The 20,493-nt window shown below is 38.7% G+C and overlaps 1 protein-coding gene across 1 annotated transcript in view; it reads left to right on the forward strand.

Moving 5' to 3' along the window:
• Positions 1–20,493, forward strand: part of Cachd1 (cache domain containing 1) — a 203,922-nt gene that overhangs the window by 110,150 nt on the left and 73,279 nt on the right. The window contains exon 4 of the mRNA XM_027949549.2: positions 16,054–16,160. Within this exon, the coding sequence (XP_027805350.2) occupies positions 16,054–16,160 (107 nt within the window). The remainder of the gene's footprint in view (positions 1–16,053; positions 16,161–20,493) is intronic.

The raw sequence follows: 20,493 nt of genomic DNA on the forward strand, positions 1-20,493 counted from the left end.
AGTGCTCATTCTAATTTCCTCTTTTTTTGGCAATCACAAATTTTTCTTTTAAAAATAAATACAGATAAATAAAAAAAACTGAATTATTCTGAGTGAAAATACCCACTTGAATGTGACCAATATTGTGAAAGTGGTAGATATGAAAATGACTTTGTGAAAAATGAACTCAATATTATTACAGATTTCCTTCTGAGCTGTGAGATATTATAATTCTGAAAGCAAACTCTTCAAACTTTTTAATGCCCATCGCCTGTATCTGGCCATAGACACATGTATTAATACTGCTCTTGTAATAAATGTAAGCAATTGGACCTCAGATAAAGGATCTCCACTCTTAGTTCTGGATCTTGTCCATCCTTAAGTCATCTGGGCCCTATAAACATTTTTTTCTAAAACTCAGCACTGGCCCAAAGCTACAATAGCAGCTTGTTACTAACATTTTAAGAGCCTGTGACCTACTGACCTTGCTTCTTCTCCAAATGTACTGAGGATGAATTAGAACTAAAACAATGTTTTTAATAAATCATTTAATCCAATGGCTCATTTTCCACTTTTTGTTTTAGGCCACGCTTTTCATTTCTACTGAGTTATAATCCATATTTGATTTTCTTCACTTTGACTTAATAGTGCATATTGGAAAAAAAAAAAAAAAAAGAATGCCCAGCTCTGAAGACCTGAGGGGTTTTAAAGAGTTTATTATAGAGAATTCTGCCCGATATACCCTGAAGGTTGTATTATGATGACAACAGAGAGAACCTGCAAAGTGGCAGAAAATTGATTTTTCAGATGGGTTTGATACTTTCCTTCTCAGACTAGTCAACTCTTAAAAATTCTTGCTCAGGAGCCTTGGAAGTTAATGATTTTGCACAGTGCCTTGCATAATGATTAGGTACTCTGTCAATGTTTATTAAAGGAATGATCTGCAGAATTAGCATTCTCTAATGTGGAAAAACAAATAGGTTAAGGCTCAAAGACAACTCATTTTCAATGCTATGACTTCACATAGCTTTGAGAGTGGGTTCATTTATTCATGTAACTTAATTAACAGCTCTCTTTGGGTTGGGTTAGTTGATGGTGGCAGCGGGGGGGTGGGGGTGGGGGTGGGGGGAACTTATCTTGCAAGGAATACACAAACACAGAATTATGCCCAGGGACTCTATCTGGCCTGTACGTATATTTTGTTTGGCCCTCACAGGTGTTTGAAAGTTTTTCAGATTTTTTTTTAAAGTTTTTAAATCCATTGCCAGCATTTAAACTTTGTGAGATTATATATTTTTAAAAGTCAAATATCTGTGATCTCTTGAAAAATTCACATTTCCACTTGACAACAGTCCACTCTCAAGAAATACCCCTCCACTTTGAAGGTGTGTGCTCTCCCATTCACTGCAGTTCCCACCAGTCCGTGGTCTGAGGTATGACACCCAACCCATTTCCCCAGTTTTTATCACCTGCTTGGCCTATGGCAGTGCGTAAGTTTACAACTCTTGATTTTTAAGAGTTGTATGATGTTAACAGATTTGACTTAAAAAAGCGTCTTGTCCCTGTGAATTCCCTGCTATGCCAGCTTGAACTTCCATCTCCTTCTTTCAGGCTTTGAAAACTCTAACCCTTTTGCAGAACACTAAAGTTATCCATCCCTGAAACCTGGTTTGCACAGAGATGAGGCTTATTGTGTGCTTCTGCAACCTTTGTTCAGTCAGCAGACCCTGCTAAATCTGGGCTTTTATATAAACCAATCAATAATTTTATCTTCCACATTTTTTAAGCCCTTTCTCTCTTCTGTTCCGAATTTCTCCTATAGATGTTACTGCCTGTTGGCATTTTTAAAACTTTTGATGCTTTTAATAAGGAGAGAATAAAATAGGATATCCTGGGAAAATGAACTTAAGATTTTTATTCTTTTTTTATGTGTCCAATGGAGTTCAGTGATGTTGTCCTCATTCACTTAAGGCTTGTTAACAGCCAGTCTCGGCAGGAATTGGCATTAGGGCATCTAGGCCTGGCTTGATGGGCAAAGTGATATTCTGGTGGAGCTAGAATCAGTAAGCACCTTCTTTCCAAGGCTCTCTGAAGCCAGCCACCTGGAGCTAGGAGACTTCAGCTGAATGATAATTCTCTATGCCCATCAGGGAGACTTTAAAAGCTTCACTCATTCCAAAAAATGAAGAAACTCTTGGAACCATTGACAATTGGATTCCTGCTATTTTATAGGGAGCTTTTGAGTTGGGCATCCACAAAGAATTATCCAGTCTCCAGGGAAGGCAAAAAGAACTCATTTCATTTTTAAGGAACCCATTCTCAGCTGGTACTCACTAGAACTTTCTGATTTGAGGAGTCAAGTCTTGTCACTCAACCTCGTGAGAGCATTGTGCTTCAAACAGGGCAGGTAGCATAGGTTCTGAGGTAAGAATCACAGGCTCCTGGTTATATTTCTCTTGAATAACCACTGTCAGAATCCAAAGAAACAAAACCAACAGGGATATGTGAGTGTGCATTCATGTACAGAGAGAGACGTAGTTATTTGTTTTAAGGAATTGACTTATGTGATTGTGTAGGCACAAGTCCCATATCTGCAGCATAGACTGGTAGTCTGGAGACCCACAGAAGAGCTGTAGTTCAAGCCCCAAGACAATCTGCTGGGAGAATTTCTTGTTGCTTAAGGAGATCATTGTTTTGTATTTTTTATTTTCTACTAAGACCTTCAACTTGATTGGATAAGGCCCATCCACATTTTGGAAAGTAATCTGATTTTCTCAAAATCCACAATTTAAATGTTAATTTCAGCCAAAAAAGAAGAAGAAAATCCATCACAGAAATATCTAGAATAGTGTTTAACCACATAACCACATATCTGGATAGCAAGTGATACATCAAATTAATCATAATATCCTTAGAGAAAGGATAGAAAATTGAACTGTAAAACCTACTATGGAAATTAAAGTTTTATTAATCTTCAGATTGTCAAGAGGCTGCCAGCTCTTACTCCTAGAAAGTTCTGCTGTGTTCTTCTTTATTGCTCCCTTTTGAAGGTCAATGCTCATGTTAATGAATCCCTGGAAAGGAGTCTCAGTATTTAAGAATTTTTTTCCCATGTAAATTGGTTATATAATCTTGTAACATGATTTAAATAAATTTCTATATTAATATACCTGGTTCCTTAAAAGCATCATTGATACCATACGAGCCTAAAATAAGTTATTAGAGAGTTTTTTTTTTTTAATTTTGATGATTAACATGCTGATTCATAATATTCAGATTCTTATGCTAGGCTCTTTAGGAATTTTTAGTAGATTTAAATGACATAATTTCCATTCTTCAGGGACTTAACCTCAAGTCAGGATTTTTGTTTGTTTTTAAAATAAACTCGAAAATGAGCTTTCATTTTGAAGGAGAGAAAGGTCTTTTAAATTTTTTATTTAATGTACTTATGTATATTGGCTTTTCTGTGGTGCTGGTGATCAAACTCAGTTGCATGCTAGGCAAGTTCTCTACCACTATGCTACAACCCCAACCCTTATTATTATTATTTTTAATCATCTCAGACTCTACCATGCTGGAAATGAAATATCTTAAATAGTACAGACAGTTTTCTATTCACTTTAAGTTCAATTGTGATACAGATTATGCTGTAGTAATTTAGTGCTAAGACTAGATGAACCTCTACATTGTGCTACTTTGCTGTGTCAACTTAAGAAGTTCATTTAACTTCTTTGGTCCTCAGTTTTCTTAACTATAAAATGTGCAGTTTGAAATACACTCTAGACACTCTTCCAACTCTCAAGATTTATTTAATTTCCTCTAAACATCTTAGGAGGGTTGGTTTTTAACTGGAGCCATTTGCCATTAGAGGCAACTTTTCCTACTGTTCAAATTAGTGAATTCTGAATTCCATGAGGGCACTTGTGAGATACTATGCAGCAGAACCTATAGAAGTTAAATCAATTGATCGTTCATTCATTTTTTTAAAGTAGCTTTGTGGAATGGTTTATGAAAGAAGTACTTCTGCTGCATGTTGAAGTAGGGAAAAGAGAGCATAAGGAGATATGGAGGAAGAGATTTCCTGGAGCAAGGTGCCAACATGAAGAAAATCCCATGGATGGAAATGACCAGGAGTGCTGAGATGAACCTGTTTGGAGCAAATGATAGAAGAGGCAGCTAAGAAGTTGAACTGCCAGGGCACAATGGTGTACATCTGTAATCCCAGCTACTCAAGAGACTGAGGCAGGAGGATGGCAAGTTCAAGGCCAGTCTGAGCCACTTAACAAGACCTTGTCTTGAAATAAGAGATATAAAGGGCTGGAGATGTAGCTCAGTGGTAGAGCACTCCTGGTTTGGATCCCCACTACCGTGGGTAGGGGGTGCGGGGAGAAGTTGGATTAATATGAGATCATAGAGGATCTTAAGTGCTAGACTGAAGAATCTGAACATTATTCAGTAGGTTTCAGTCTCCGTACATAAAGTAAAGGACAGTGTGTATCCTTCATCATATCTTTACAGCCTGACACATGGTAGATCATAAATATTAGTCGCTGAATGAGGCAATTAATTTAAGAATTTTCAGAATGGGAGTAAAAGAATAAGACATAACATTAAATGAATTTTACTTGTTAACTATGTAACAACTGGAAGACCTGTCTGATTTCATTTATGTAGGCAGGGAGCAAGAACAGACCTGAATTTGGAAGTTGGTACACACTGTCAAGGTTTGGAAGAGGCCTGGGGAACTATATGCATGGCGGTACCACAAGCAGAGGGTTATTTATTTGCACTTTGTGTGCTCTTTCCTCTTAGTCACTTGAATTCAGGGACCCTATCAGATTCAACTTGGCATCAAATACCTTGCTTAAATGGGTCTTGTATAAATACATGACAAAGAAGTTAGTGCACAGTAGCGTATGTGAGTTTTTTTCCTTAGTTTTGGTTTAACAGCAGTGATGGTGCTGTCAGACTTATCAAGTTACTTTACCTCTAGGCAGAAATCAAGCAGTGTTGTGTTTTTATGGCCTTTAATAATAGTCTCTGATTTCATCTGAGCATTATCCAACATTATAAGCTCTGATATAAAACTTACATTGATATTTTCTTAGTTATTTTTTTCAAATATATGTAATAAATATGTTATATGCATGATGAATTTGAAAATCCACAATACCAAAGCCATGTCTGTATTATTTTGAACTCAACTTGCCTTTATCGTGTTGAAGGTAATAAATGTAGGAGTCATTGTACTAGATACTGTCTGGTAGACAAAGATGAATATAATCCATTATACCTTTAGACGCACCTAGGACACAAGTAGAGCAGGCTGCGGCAGACTGGCAAGTGCGTGACAGCCATGAAAGACCGTTTCAGAAGAGAAAGAGAATATGATCAGAGGCCTCTGATCATTTTGATGGAGAAGTGGTAGGCAATTACAACTTGAAGAGTGGAGCTTCCACAGACAGATCTAGAAGAATGCTTCAGACCAGAAAACAGCAGCACGTGTCCATAAAGCAATTGAGTATGGTGAGGTGGCAGGCCCAGCTGGAGCAGTGGACAAGGGATAGACTGCAGTGGGCTCAAAATCCTAGGTGCCTTAAATAGGCTTCTCTCTGTGAATAGGTTTTTAAGCAAGAAAAGGCTGTGGACAGGTCTGTGATTTGGGCAAATTAATTAGTGGGCAAGTGAAGAGTAACCAAGACGGAGGGGCAAGTTGCCTCTCATCAAATTGGGCCAATTTGGTAATCACAAAGTACTGAAGCTTGGAGGGACAACTGCAAGAAAGCAAGAGACATATGGTGGCACTGTGAAACCGAGTGTAAAAACGGAGTGCAGAATATGTAGAATCTGGCAACTAGATTTTACTGGAGGTTTGTGTGAGGAGGAAGATTTTTTTCTTTTTTCTTTTGGCAGTATGGGGGTGTTCAGTTTAAGTGGTGTCCCACATCTGGGACGATGGAACTTAACAGGTTAAATTGAGCATCTTAGAGGATGAGGGTCTGCTACTAAAGGGCAAAAAGAAGAGCAAAAGGTTTATAAGAGGAAAAAGAACTTAGTATGAACATGCTGATTTGGATTTTGAGTTGCATGAAGATCACCCTTCGGAGATGTTTGGCAAGCAGTTGAGATTAACATACAGCATCATTTTATTTTCATCACCAAAATATTTTTGCCCCATGGCAGCTCAGGAGAGAGAGCAAAATTGAAATATGTAGACTTATTTTTAATGCATTCTTATTTTAATTGACACATAGTAATTTTATGTGTTTATAGGGTACACTTTCATGTTCTATTACATGTATTCAATGTGTGATGATCAGATGAGGGTAACTGTTATATCTACCCCCAGGAATGTCTACCTTAATGTTTTGTATGAATGAATAGTGGAGTTTTTTTATAAAATGTTTCTAGATATAATACTGAACCAAATATAGGCAACACCTTTTTTTTTTTTCTTTTTCTACTCCATTTTAAAGATAGTGCACATGGATGAAGTAAAATACCTAACTCCACATGTTTTATTTATTATTATTACTGTTCTTATGTGAAATAAAACATTGTGGCTTAGCACGGAACTTTTGTGCTTATGACTCTTGTTCTTTTGTTCTGTGTCACAGGTCAAATAATCTGACAAGCTTGGTTCTGGACAACTGAGTTGTGTTTTGTGTTTTAGTTGCAAAGTACAGTGTGACAGTATGACAGATCTTACTCTTTCATGTTGGTCTCCCTCCCTTATCATCTCACACTCCATCTCCAGTTTCTTTAACAGTTGCTGTTATCTGCAGGCAAAGTAAATGTTACCAATACAGCCTTTATGGATAGGACTGCCAGAAGGACTTGGTGGAGCTCAAAATTCAATGAAACAGAGCACAAAGTGCAGAGCACTTTGCCTTTCTGAAAACCTACTCAGTTACATTGTGTAATTTATATAAAAAGAGTAACATGTTTATACCTCAGTAAACACTTTCTTATTTTTTTTTATTTCTGTAAATATTAATTCTCTTACATTACATCCTCTGTGTGATTTCTGAACTACCTAGTTAGATGGGAACTATTTCTGCCCCAGATGGGGCCCTTTCCATCTTACATATAAAGAAAGAGGATCAGAGAGATTGTGGTAGAGCTCAGGGGAATGAGTTTGGTTTCCTGATGTGGTTCTCTATTAATGTGGTTCTCTATAAATGATAAAATACTTTGACCAAAGGTAAAATTGGAGTGGTTCTTCTGCCATTGAAATGCTGAACTATGTGTTCCTTCTTGGAATTTCTGTTGAGGCTACTGAATGAGCATTCACGATTCTAAATTGACTGAGTAGAAAACCCTTGTAGTCTGGCTAGTTTGTTTCCCAGTTAAAGCCATGTTCCCACAGCAGTTTGTGTGATTTCTGTGTGTGTGTGTGTGTGTGTGTCTGTGTGTGTCTGTGGTACTCTTGGTGAGCATCTCACAGTGCGGTAGAAAGCACCTGCCTTTGGCTCTGCTGAGAATTTGCTTTCTGGATTTCTCTGAGTGACCTTCACTGGCAGAGGCCTGGGAGACTTGCCTCACGGCTTCCAGCATTGAATTTCACCAGCTGCATTTTATGGATTTTAGGCAGAGTTGGTTAGGAATTTTCTTTCTTTTAAAAATCTGGTTTTGGGGGGCTGGGGATGTGGCTCAAGCGGTAGCGCGCTCGCCTGGCATGCGTGCGGCCCGGGTTCGATCCTCAGCACCACATACAAACAATGATGTTGTGTCCGCCAAAAACTGAAACATAAATATTAAAAAAAATTCTCTCTTCTCTCTCTCTCTCTCTCTCTCTCTCTCTCTCTCTCTCTCTCTCTCTCCTCTCTCTTTAGAAAAAAAAAATCTGGTTTTTAAAGCAAACTAGCTAGTCAACTAAGAAATAGATCCCATCATAGCTGAAAACCAAAAACCTCCCCCTAAGCTTTTTGTGTGTTTTACTGGGCTGAAGTTTTCAAAGAAATCCCAGATTTAAAAACCATTCTGCTTCTTTCTTGGGACTTGCTTTATCTGGTATGGTGATTTGCATTTCTATCTTAATACTCATTATTTTATTAAGTTTTTAATGTTGAGTTAAAGTCTCAGCCCTTTAGGTTTTCTACTTTTACTCATTCAGCAGATAGTGACTGAACTCTTCCCTGGTCTGACCATGGGCTAGGCCTGAGATGAGGAGGCAGAGGCAAAGGGCTCTCTCCCTTTGTGTCCTCCAAGCAAGAAAAGCATCCAGATAAATATCTGTAAAGTGAGTTGAGGCATTACCAGAGTGCAGATGACTAGTGGTCAGAGGTGCTAGGCAGCAGCATAAAGAAAGCCTGTGGATCCCACCAGGCCACTGCTCCCTGCCTGTTTTTCTCTTTTCTTTGCAAAGGTGCCCTTATTTCTTATTCTTGTGCCCACATTCCAACCTGCTGATAAGGAAGACAGGGATAAATGTTTGACATGGTTGTGGACCCACTTCCAGTTCCCCCTAGATGCCACCCTGTGCAATCTCCCAATCTTTTGTGAAAAACAGATAATACTACCTGTTGGTGTATGGAAGGAAGACCTGAGATCACAAAGTCAGGGCCTCCTTGGCGATCTGCTGTGGTGGGGAAATGGTTAAAAAGAAATATGGTTGTCCCTGTGATACTGAGACCTTGCTAGAGAGAGAGGTACTTTTTACTTTGAAAGCCTTACCTTCCAAGGCATTTGAAGTCAGCCCTTGTTTCCAGTCTGGCTGAATTGCTGAACCCTGAAAGTTTAATCCTCATTACTGATAAGAACAAAAAGAATGTGACTTATCACTCCCATCTCTGCAGAGATGGAAGGAAAAACCATTTCTCGGAACATGATTACACGTTATTTGACAGCTTTTCAGTTTGCCCATTAATTTAGGTGTTTGAATAAGTAAACTCGTGGGGTGGGGGGAGTCGAGTATCATTGACTTTATAAATGTGATGGTTCCTTTTTGAAGAGATCCTACTCTTACCCTTTTCCTCCACCATTCAAACAGAGTTTAAATATTTGCCAGTGCAGATGTTTGATTTTTATCTTAGCTCTTTCTTTGTTTAACTTTAGTCTCATGGGTGGTTAAGTGGAAGATAAGGGGGTTCTTGTTTAATTCTTTTCAACTGGTGTTGCTCAAATATTTGGAGAGCAACCTCTTCCCAGAAAGAATGAGCAGGCGGGAATCTGATTGAATGGAGGTGAAGAGCTGTGTCTCCAAGTTACAGCAAGCCAGACACTGTGAGGCTGTCACTAGGGCCAGGCTGTTTCTAGTGTCCACACCTTCCTTGACGGCAGCTACCAGTGAGGGCTTTTGGTCTCCTTTGCTTCCCAGAAAAATGTGTGATGTTCTTAAAACGGCAGCAGCACCAACTCCATTGACCAACTCCATTGAGAGCCTCGTGGGGTTTGTTTTACAGTTACTCCTGAACTGATAGCAGGTTTTGCTTTCAGTAGAAAGGATATATTTTTTTTAACCTTTTTTGCACTTGTCTCGGCATTTTAGCAGTGATTAGAAACAAGCAAACAAGTAAAAAATATCCCCTGCCCCAGTAGCCGTCATTATATTAGCTTTGTATATGGACTCAGTCGCTTTAAGCCTTGCTCTTCAGAGAAATCCACAGGGATTTGCTTTTTAAATCATTGCCTTAAAAACGTATCCACAAACAATACCGCATTTCACCACCACTCTTGCAAATCCACACAGGGGTGTGGTTTTTGTGCGCTATGTGATAAATTGGGCAGGCTTCCCTGGAAATGTTAAGGAAAATCCAGGATTCAAAGTGATTTGCCCAGCAAATCACCTTCCCTAGGAAATTTAAACAAAGACCAAATAAGATTCAGGAAGTAAACCCCAACTGGTGTGTGTGTGTGTGTCTGTGTGTGTGTGTCTGTGTGTGTGTCTGTGTGTGTGTGTGTCTCTGTGTGTGTGTGTGTGTGTGTGTCTTTCATATCTTTTTCTTTCTAAACTGGGACTCCACTGCAAAGTTGATTTACACTGTGAATCGAGGCTGAATGAAATCCAATTGGAACTCACTTGAACACTGTTTTGATGTAAGATTCAAAGCTTCTGCAAATTTATTTTATCTTCTACATTTGCTGATCTCCTGCTTGTAAATCCTGTTGAAGGAGAATAAAAATGACTGCAGCCTGATGGGAATTAAATGTCTGAAGTTCAAAGCAGTTTGCACATCAGAGCAAACGTCAATCAAATGAACATCTTGCAAGGCAGGCAGGGAGTGAATTTCTCCATGGAGAAGAGATCAAAGTGGGAGTCACAGTTCTGTTTTCTCCCTCGGGATGCAGTTTCGATCAGTTGTTCATGAAAGTAAATCCAGAAGGAAGTTTTTTTTCTTTTTCTTTCTTTTTTTTTTTTCTTAAGGGGGTAAGAGATGGAGTTATTTCTCTTGAAACTGAATTTCAGGAACTGTTTTTTTTTTCTTATGAAAAGTATAGGAAGCAGTTTTAATCCAATATCTCCAGTTTTTAGAGTCAAGGTCTAAAGGAGATTTAGATAGGATTTTTCTATTGCCATTACTTTTTTTAAAAGCATGCATATAAAGAATGAAGTATACAAAACCTCTTAAAGTGAATTGCCACCTCATTTTACATGATAATCTATGATTTTTACGAGTTCTTGACCTTTTCATAAACCTGGAATTATATAAATGTGACTGGCAACTAATATACTTCTCAATGTGAAATCTTTTCGTTTACTCCAAAGAGTAATTGACCTGCTTTATAAAGTATCTCAAGCGTGAACTTGATATTTCCCACAGTCTCCAAATCAGGGTGAACAGCATACTGCTTTTTATAAATCACTTTCCTCAAAGGCGCACGTGCATAAAACACATTCCTGCTTTTGGCTGAGGCAACTGTTCCTCCAGGGCCCAGAGGTAGCTAACGAGGATGGCTAAGCGTGTTTCACTCCTGTGCTGGAGTCAAGTAGGGTCTGGAATCCAGACAGAGCAGCAGCATTAGCGTGCAAGAGTGAAGGGCAGAGAGATGATCCCCTTTTACATTTGCTTGGAGGAATTCTCCTCCTAGCCTAGGTGGCCCACCTTTTCCTCCTATGTCTGGACACACTTTTCCTTCTGTATCTCTTAAGCCCCTACTGACACTTACTTCCTTACCAGACTGGCAGGTCAGTGGTGCAGTTAGTGAGAAAAGCAGCAGAGTAGGGCTTATTTCCAGGTTTTTCATGTGAACTTGGCTGGTGGATGGATGTGTGTTCCACGCGTGAGAGAACTCAAAGCCATCCAATCTATTGTGAGATTAAGTAGCTGTTCAATGAATATTACTGAACAAAATGCCCAGAGCCTTCTGGTGACTTAGCTCTCTGCCCTTTCTCATTATTCAATCAGCCAATAAAAATTTATGGCATACCCCACATTCCCAGCAATGTGTTAGACCCAAGAGAGAAAAATAAATTCTCAAGTAACTTACAGTCCCATTGGGGGAAACCAAGACCACTCAAGTACATGAAAGTTTCTAGAGAGAATTCAGAGTTTTCAAGAGCTCCCTGGAGCAGGGAGGGGTATCAGTTAACAAGGATTCCAGAACAAAATCTTTTGGCATCTCATCCCCACTTAATACACCTTTATTTGGTATGTGAGTCAAGCAAAATAATTGAGATAATTTGCTTGTTGTTTACAACAAATCTTTTCAATGTTTGAATATTCACGGGCCTTCCCCCACTAAAATTTGTATGTTGAAACCTAACCACCAATGTGATCATCTGAGGAGAAATATTAGGGGCCTTTTGGGAGTGATTAGATCATAAAGGCGGAGCCCATGGGTAGGATTAGTGTCTGCACAAAAGAGGCCCCTGGGAACTGCCTGGCCCCTTTCACTGAAGAAACCGTGAGAAGGTGTCATCTCTGAGCCAAAAAGTGGGCTTTCACCGAATACTGAATCTACTAAAGCCACAATCATGGACTTTTTATCTTCCAGAAATAAATGTGGGTTGTTTATAAGTCACCTGGTTTATGGTGATCTGTTACAGCAACCCAAATGGACTAAAGTAATTCATTTGTATTTTGTTGATAAAAGCAGAATCTAAAAACAATCTGTGTCCAATGGATACTATGATATTATGATAAGCCCGATTCCAAAGGAACATAAAAATTACAGGGAAAAAAGCCATATGTTTAAAAAACAGATTCGTCAGCTTGAAGGAGGAAGGACTTATTATCAGCTGGACTGATGGGAGGAATTTGAAAGAGGAAGATGAGTTGAGCTGAAGAACAGGTGCAGTGGACCGGAGAGTCTGAGGTGGATCCAACAGGAAGCACCTGTTGAGGGACCAGTGTGATAACAAGTGTAGGCTGGGAATTAGTGGAAGAGAAGGCTGGGTAGGTTATTTTTATTTTATTTTATTTTTGTAGTGGTAGATGGACAGAATGCCTTTATTTTGTTAATTTTTTTTTTTATGTGGTGCTGAAGATCGAATCCAGGGCCTCACGCATGCTAGGCAAGCTCTTTGCCACTGAGCTAAAGCCCCAGCCCTGGGTAGATTATTGATGACAAGTACTATATCATGAAACTCTTTTATGACTGACAAATGTTTACTAAGCACGGACTTTTGTTAATGAGTCACTTCCATTTTTACTGTTGTAAAATGTTCTCTTTAATGTTTTTAAAGATGATCTTTGCAGTGAAGGAAGTAAAGTGATCCATAGTAGTAGTTCCCCTCGTCTCCTTGGTTCGCCTGAACCAGTTATCATTTCACAAAAGCCCAAGGAATCTAAGCCTCCAGGGTGATCGCAGAGGTCCTGGCTGTGGACGCTCCATCCAGGCAGACAGGGGCTCTTAGGCAAGCCTACACTTTTCCTGGGATGATTTTTCAGTACCCATCCTGAGTTGCCCCTTTCAGCAAGTTCTCCCTTATGCATCACTTAAATGAGGCAGAGTGGTGTGTGACTCCTCCCTGGAAAGGCAAAGTTGGGTTGTGGATTCAAGTCTGTCTTAGGTCCCTGACTTGCTCTGTGACCTTTGGTGTCATTTTTCTCTACCACGAAAGGGGTTCATAATTTGTATAGCAAAGTTCAGTTGTGAGATTGTGAGATGCAGACATACCAAAAAACTACTCTGTCCTCTTGAGCCCAAATCAAACTGGAAGATCCTCTGTTCGTAGTCTCTTTTAGGCATACCGGAAAAACTGTGTTCCCTTAGAAAGAAATTTGATTGCTTTATTTCTAAAAGAATTTTCATGGCAGAAGCAAAGGGCTCTTCATCTTGATTTGGAAGAGTGCTTCTTTTTTCTCAGAGGCTGTCAAAAGTCAAATTCCTGTACCTTACCCCAGCCTCACTAAAATCAAACTCTCCAAGGATAGATCCAGGAATCCACATTCCAGCATGCTTCCCAGGTGGCTGTGGAGTAGCTAGAATTTCAGTCATTTATAACCATTCAAATGAGTCACACGCCTGCCTTGCTGAGATTTCTGGATCCTAAGGAGAGTCCAAAAACCAGGGCCAGGCTCCATGGATATTCATGAAAGACCAGCTAATATGAGCACCTATTTTTGACAAGAACAGTGCTAAGTATTATGTACAAAATGGTGAGCAAAACCAACAAGATATAGTGTCTGCCTTCCTGGGAAACCTTTCTATTTGTAGCACCTGATCTATAAAATCTGTCTATAAAAAGTACACAAACAAGCCAGGCACTGTGGCCCATGCCTGTAATCCCAGCAACTCGAAAGACTGAAGTAGAAAGATGGAGAGTTTGAGGCTTCCCTCAGCAACTTAGTGAGACCCTGTCTCTAAACAAAAAATAAAAGAGGGTGGGGATGTAACTCAGTGGTAAGGGCCCCTGGGTTAAAACACACACACACACACACACACACACACACACACACACACACAGAACTGTAGATTTAAAATTGTGTTTTGAGAGAATATGGAAGTACTCTATAAAAGCTTGGGAAGTCACCCACTGTTAGAATAGGTCTTCCTAAGGAACCGGTGTGTGAACACAGCCCTGAAGGATGAGGAGGTAAACAGTCAAAAGACCCTTCTAGACTTCTCTTGTCCAATACGGCAACTGTTCTTCAGTGACTATTCATCTTAAAGATTAAATAAAACAGGAAATTTGGTGTCTGACTTACAGTAGTCACATTTCCAATGCTTAGTAGCCACATGTGGCTACACTATACTGGGCAGTGCAAAAATTGTGCCTACTCATCATCTTGGAGAATTCCCTTGGCCTGCCCTGGTCTAGACCAGGGGTGGTGAAACAAGTGTGACACACCACCTACTTTTGAAAATGAAGTTTTATTGGAAGCCAGCCACACTCAACTCTTTATATATTCTCTGTGGCTGCCTTCCCACTATAATGGCAGAGTTGAATAGTTGCAACAGACCTTATGGCCCACAAAGCCTAAAGTATTTATTATCTGGCCTTCTATAAAAGCGTTTCGTAAAGAAACTGCCTTTTCATGGCTAGCTAGCACATGAAGAGGAGTGAGATTATGGTGATGCTGCTTTGCCAGCGCACACACACGGGCAGCTGCTGCTGTGTTAATCTCGTCTTTTTTTCTCCCCATCTGTGGCTTTTAAGGCAGCAGTCTTCTCGTCTAGACAAATTGGAGCAGGTCCAAGGAAGAGCAACTTTGTTGGTGAAGCAACTGTGTCCTTTGAGGCACAGTTCATGTTGATGTAATTTTGCACTGGGCTAGAGGCTAGACTAAAGGACTCTATGTTTTCCCCCTTTTTGTGGTGCTAGGGGGTGGAAGCCAGGGCCTCATGCATGGGCAAGTATTCTACCCATGAGCTACAGCCCTAAAGGACTGTGAAATTCAGTTATCTCCTTCTTTGAGGTGCTGTGTAACAAAACAAAACTTTTAACTTCTGCTGTTGAAACTGACGTACCTAGTGAAATTCTAGCTTCCTTGTTTATTCAACCAGTGTGATTTTAATAATTCATATCTATTATGAGATGTGACCAACAGACAATAGAGTTCAAGATCAAATGGATCTTGATTTTGAAGAGCACCTCTCCTAAGTTATGTGCTCATGGAATTTCATTAATTACACATTTTACCCCAAGTTTTAAAAAATCCTAATATAAGCTTGAGTTCTTTTGAGTATCTCAAAGAAACTTCAGGAGACCTCTCATCTGAAACCTAAACAAGTTACATGGAAGTTTAAAATCTCTTTTGATACATTTGGATTAGATTTGCTTAAAAATACTCTTAATGACTATATATAAATTTATTGGCCCATGTTCCTAATACATTTTTTCAGATTGTTGTTTTCTCTAGCAAATGAGTAATTGATTATTAATAGGTATTGTTGATCTGCTATGATCCAGAGTTGTACTGTTGTTTTGCTTATAATAGTAGCATTGTACTACCACACTGAAAAATCAAAAAAAGAGCTTGGCCTTATTTGCATTATAGTCTAGCAGGTAGAAGTTCTGTGTCTGGACTGAGAGAGGAACTTACATACATCATTTATAATCTTTCTGAGAGCTTTGGAAAGTAAATTTTATTATCTCTTTTTTTTTCCAGATAAGGAAACTAAGGCTCAGAAAAATTTATTAAGTTTCTCAAGGTCACACAATTTAGCGGAGACACAGAAGAGCTTCAGATCCAGACTTATTATGTCCCTTTCAATGCTGTCTATTTTTGTACTATTTCATTTGTTTTCAAATAGGATAATTTAAAGAATATGGTTTCACATATAACCCCAAAGCTCAAGTCTGAATTTTTATGATTTTAGTCAGTCTGAATTTTGTCATCTATTTTTTTAATCCCCTTAGCATTGAATTTGATTTCTAAATTTTTTAGACACAGATGTTTTTTTTTCCCATATTTTATTGATATTTTGTTTTGTTTTTAAAGGCTGGGGATGGAATACCCAGGGCCTCATGTATCCTAGGCTGGTACTCTGTTGCTGAGTCACATCCCAGGCCTGAATTTTTTTTTTTTTTTTGAATATTTAAGTTTTTAATGTTAAGTCACTATTCTCCTGTTTATTGGCTGAACTTTTTTGTACATAGTATGAACTATTGTTTTTGTTGTTGGTTTTTCTAGATCAGAAAACCCCCAAATAAACATTGTTAATCTTACTTTTCTATTGTTTCAGATTTGATGGGAACTTTAATACCAATGTATCTAGAACAATCAGTTGTGATCGACTTTCCACCACTGTTAATAGCCGAGCCTTCAATCCAGGACGAGACTTAAATTCAGGTCAGTAATTTGTTTGTTTTATAAGGGTGAACTATTTTCTATCAAGTTTAAGTGGAATACAGGTATTGCCTCAAACATTTTCCCTCACATTTTGAAGAAAATTATCACATACCCAAAATTGGATATTTCTTTCTGGTAAGTTAACCCTCAATAGAGAGAGAGGAAAAAAAAAATCAAGCTGGCATCTACTGTCTAGTTATACATATGGCATGTGCCAAGGACCTTGCTAGACTCTTCAATCCATTATCTTGTTTGTTGTGTGTTTTATATTTGTATTTTAAAGGTTACTTTAGAGACCTAGTTATGTTTGCAACAAGAATTGTTGGACTTCATTTGCATTACGTATTTATAATATTAAATTTGGGGGTTTTCTGGAAGAATGATGGAAGAGGTTTTCTACCAGTTAATGTTACCACATAATATCATAGATTCAGGTTTAACTTTCTTCCTGTCTCATTGGAACTCAGGTCCATGCAGTGGTAATGACTACTAGCTACCTATGTTTATCTAGCTCCTGACAGCGTCAGAGTAACATGATGTCTCTGCTTTCTTGCCCTGGAGTTCCACTTCATATTTCTCCCATTTTGTCTTGTGTACACTTGCTGATTGATGGATCTCAGAGCCTGGAGGCTTCACCTTTTTGGAGCTGGAAGAAATTTTAGAAATAATACCAGCCTCAATTTTTAGATATTACTGAGGAAGAATCCAAAGCCCAGAATGGTCCTAAGCTTTCCTTTATTACTGGGAAGTTGAAGGATAAAATCCTTGAACATGAGAAATGTATTTCCCAAAGCCCAGTTCTTTTGTAGACATGCAGAACCCAAGAGAGAAGCCATAGGATGAGAACATTTACTTGTAGGGCCCCATCCAGTCTCTGGGAAAGAAAGATATATATAATCATGAGGAACTGTATACACAAACCAGGTAATCTACTGGGTCTGGAAAAAAAAGACTTAAAAGTTTTATATTTCTTAGAGATAATAAAACTATAGCTGCTAGATAAATGGTCCAATCCAAATCTGCCAGGCACGTATTCTCTGGGCCAATATATAGTAGAGTCAATAATTTTTTTTAAGATTTGCTTTAATATTTTTTTAGTTGTAGTTGGACACAATATCTTTATTTTATTTATTTTTTAATGTGATGCTGAGGATAGAACCCAGGGCCTCACACGTGCTAGGCAAGTGCTCTACCACTGAGCCACAACCCCAGCCGAAGTCAATAATGTTTTAATTGGTCAGAGAAACTGAAAGCCTTCAGGAGCAGATAAGGTTTACTGCTAGAAAGGAAGATATATGAGAATATTTTTCAGTAATAACAGAAAAAAAAAGTAGATAAAAGTATGGAATGGCCAAAAAAAAAAAAATTAAGTGTGGAAGATTTCATAACTGACACAGGGCTCAGAGCTGGCACTTTATTCTCCAGGTTCTCAAATTCAGTACTTTACCTCTTTCCCTGAAAAAAAGTTCATTAACACAAGACATGTGACTGGGTCTGAAGATTTGAGGTTGAAGCAGCAATCTTTTAATGGAATCAGATCTAAGTGTGTCCCAAAAATGTACAAGGTAATTTACTATTGTATGTAGTTATTATTTTTTGCAATTCATGCGAACTTGTGGGGTTATTTATTTGAATTAATAAAGAAAACAGTGCATTACATCATGTACAACCACAAGAATGGGACGTTATACTTTATGTATGTATACTATATTCAAATACATTCTACTGTTATCTATAAGGAAAAAAAAAGAAATTTTTAGTGCAACTGGTAACATCACAGAAACTATAGTATTTCTGGAGAAAATGATTATTACCATAAATGATGAAATATGAAATAGTTTGTCATTGGTAATATAATTTAATCATATTATTGATAATATGATTACCTATGAAATATACAAAATGCAAGTACAGTTGCCTCCCAAGCAGCACCACCAAGTCCCTAGAATTCAGCTGACTGCGCCTGTCTCTACACTGTTAATAAATCTTATTCTTGTTTTCATAATTTGATAAAAAAGAGAGAGACAGAGAGAAAACAATGCATTATTCATTCAAACAAGATCTAGAAGGATCTAGTCATTAATGATAGTGGGTATATTTAAGTGATGGAACAGTGGTGTATTTTTATTTTCTTATTTTAATTAAGCATTCATAGCTTTTATAATCAGCTTATTATAAATCAGCTCCTGATTATTTATAATACCTAGTATTATGTAAATACTAAGTAAACAGTTGCTATACATATTGGTTAGGGAATGATGACAAGAAAAAAAATTTTACCTGATAAGTACAGATTCAGTTTATTTCTGAATATTTTCAATCAAAGATTGGGTAAATCCACAGATAGACTAACTGTACTTTCAAATATGTTTGTTCTCTTTTTTGGTAGCTAATACCTTGCTTAACATATCTCTGACAACAGATCCTCAGTCTGGTGCTGAGTTTCTAGCAAAGCTCTGTTACCTCCTGGCTCTATGATTGGGACAATAAGAAAGGGCAAATTGGGGCAGGCGGGTGGTACATGTTCACTTGTGTCCAGAATGAGGCTCCCCTGCCAGGGCCACCAACCTCAGTGAGTAGACCAGACCTTCGAGGATGTGGAAGCTTCTGCAGCCAGGGCCACATTCCCATTTCCTTATTTTGAAGGATCAAATCCTTAAACATGACAAAAGTACATCCCAAAGCCCAGTTCTCTTGTAGACATACAAAACTCATTCATGCATCATTACTAGTAGTATTATACCTTTTTCTTAGTGGATACAGAAAAAGCAATTTTTCCAAGCTATTGCCTCTTCTCTACCAATTGGAAATAAATACATAACAATGTGTTCAGCAGTTATTTATTAAGCATTCTCTACATGGTAAATTCTAGGCCAGGAGCTATAAACGAAACAAAGAACAAAATTCAGAGGTTAAGAGCTGTAGATTTTGAACAAATAGACAAGTAAATGCCCAGGTCGATGATGAGGAGTACCTCTGTGGTTTCACTGTGTCCCAAGGTGAGCCTGATGAGAGGAGCCTAATGCTAGGTGTTCAGATCTTGAGGCTTCACCCCGCTGAATGGGTGATGCCAATTATCAAAGCGCTTGAGGCTGCAAGTTGGTCTCATTCTCTCTTTCACCCATGTGATGCCTTCCACCATGCTTCAAGAAGACCTCCAGAAGATCCTGTCCCTGGACCTCAGATTTCCCACCTCCAGAGCTGTGAGCCAAATAAACCAAATAAGTTACTCAGGCTGTGGTATTCTGTTGTAGCAGCACAGAACAGACTAAGACAGATGCTGTCAAGGAAAAATAATTCAGAGTTGAGACAGGGAATGCTGTTGTTTGGGGTTTTGGTGTGGAAACAGGAGGAGACTTACTGTTTTATGTAAGGGCTCATTGGTGAGATCTGAAGAAGTGGGGGCTGTAAGTCATGAGAATAACTGGTGGAAATATATCCCATGCAAAGGTCTTGAGCTAGGAGAATGTTTGGTGTGCTCCAAACTGCCAGAAGCTGTGATGGAGTGAACGAGGAGGGAGAGTAGAAGATTAGGTCAGATAAGTAGTTGAGGGATGGATCACCAAAAGCCTTTCCTTACTGGCCATTTTAAAGATTTTTAGCTTTTGTATGAATAAAATTTAAGGCCATCAGAGGATTTGATGCAGGGAAGCAATCTACTTAATTTGAGCTGCTGTGACAAGAGAAAGGCCAAGATACAGGCAGCTAAATGAGATGCTTATTAGATGCCCAAGTTGAAAAGACTTTGGACAGTTGGCTATACAGGCCTGTAGTCCAGGAACAGAGTCAGACTAGAGATTTAAATTTGGGGCTCATTATGTCTAGGTGTAGTAATACCTCAGTCATGGAACTTGCTAAAATCATATAGCAGATGACTGGAGTTAGAAAAGAGAAGAACTCCAGAGACTGTCTTGGGACACTTTGTCACTTAGAGGACTCTCAGAAGCAACCCAAAAGGAATCAGAAGGGACAGTCAGTCTCCTAGGGAGAGAACCAAGAGGAACATCTCCCTGAAGCTAAGTGACGAAAGTGTTTCAAAACACTTTCTTGGGGAGAGATTGACTGTCCGGCAGTCCCAGTAAGTGAGGGTTAGAAACCTGACCACAGGACTTAGCAACATACAGTCACTGGTGAGCCTGAGAAGAGGTGCTGGGTGGAGTAGCAACATAGAATGAAAGGCTGATGGCGGTGGGTTTAAGCTCTTGAGAATGGAAGAGAGAAGTTGAAGACAGTAATTGCATGAGGTTTTGCTTAAAGAAAAACTGAAGGGCCTTAGGAGTCCAGAGTGTATTTTTACATTGAACGAAGTTAGAGCAAGTTCATGTAATAAAGG

Source organism: Marmota flaviventris, chromosome 10, assembly GCF_047511675.1.
Source record: "Marmota flaviventris isolate mMarFla1 chromosome 10, mMarFla1.hap1, whole genome shotgun sequence".
Lineage (NCBI taxonomy): Eukaryota > Metazoa > Chordata > Mammalia > Rodentia > Sciuridae > Marmota > Marmota flaviventris.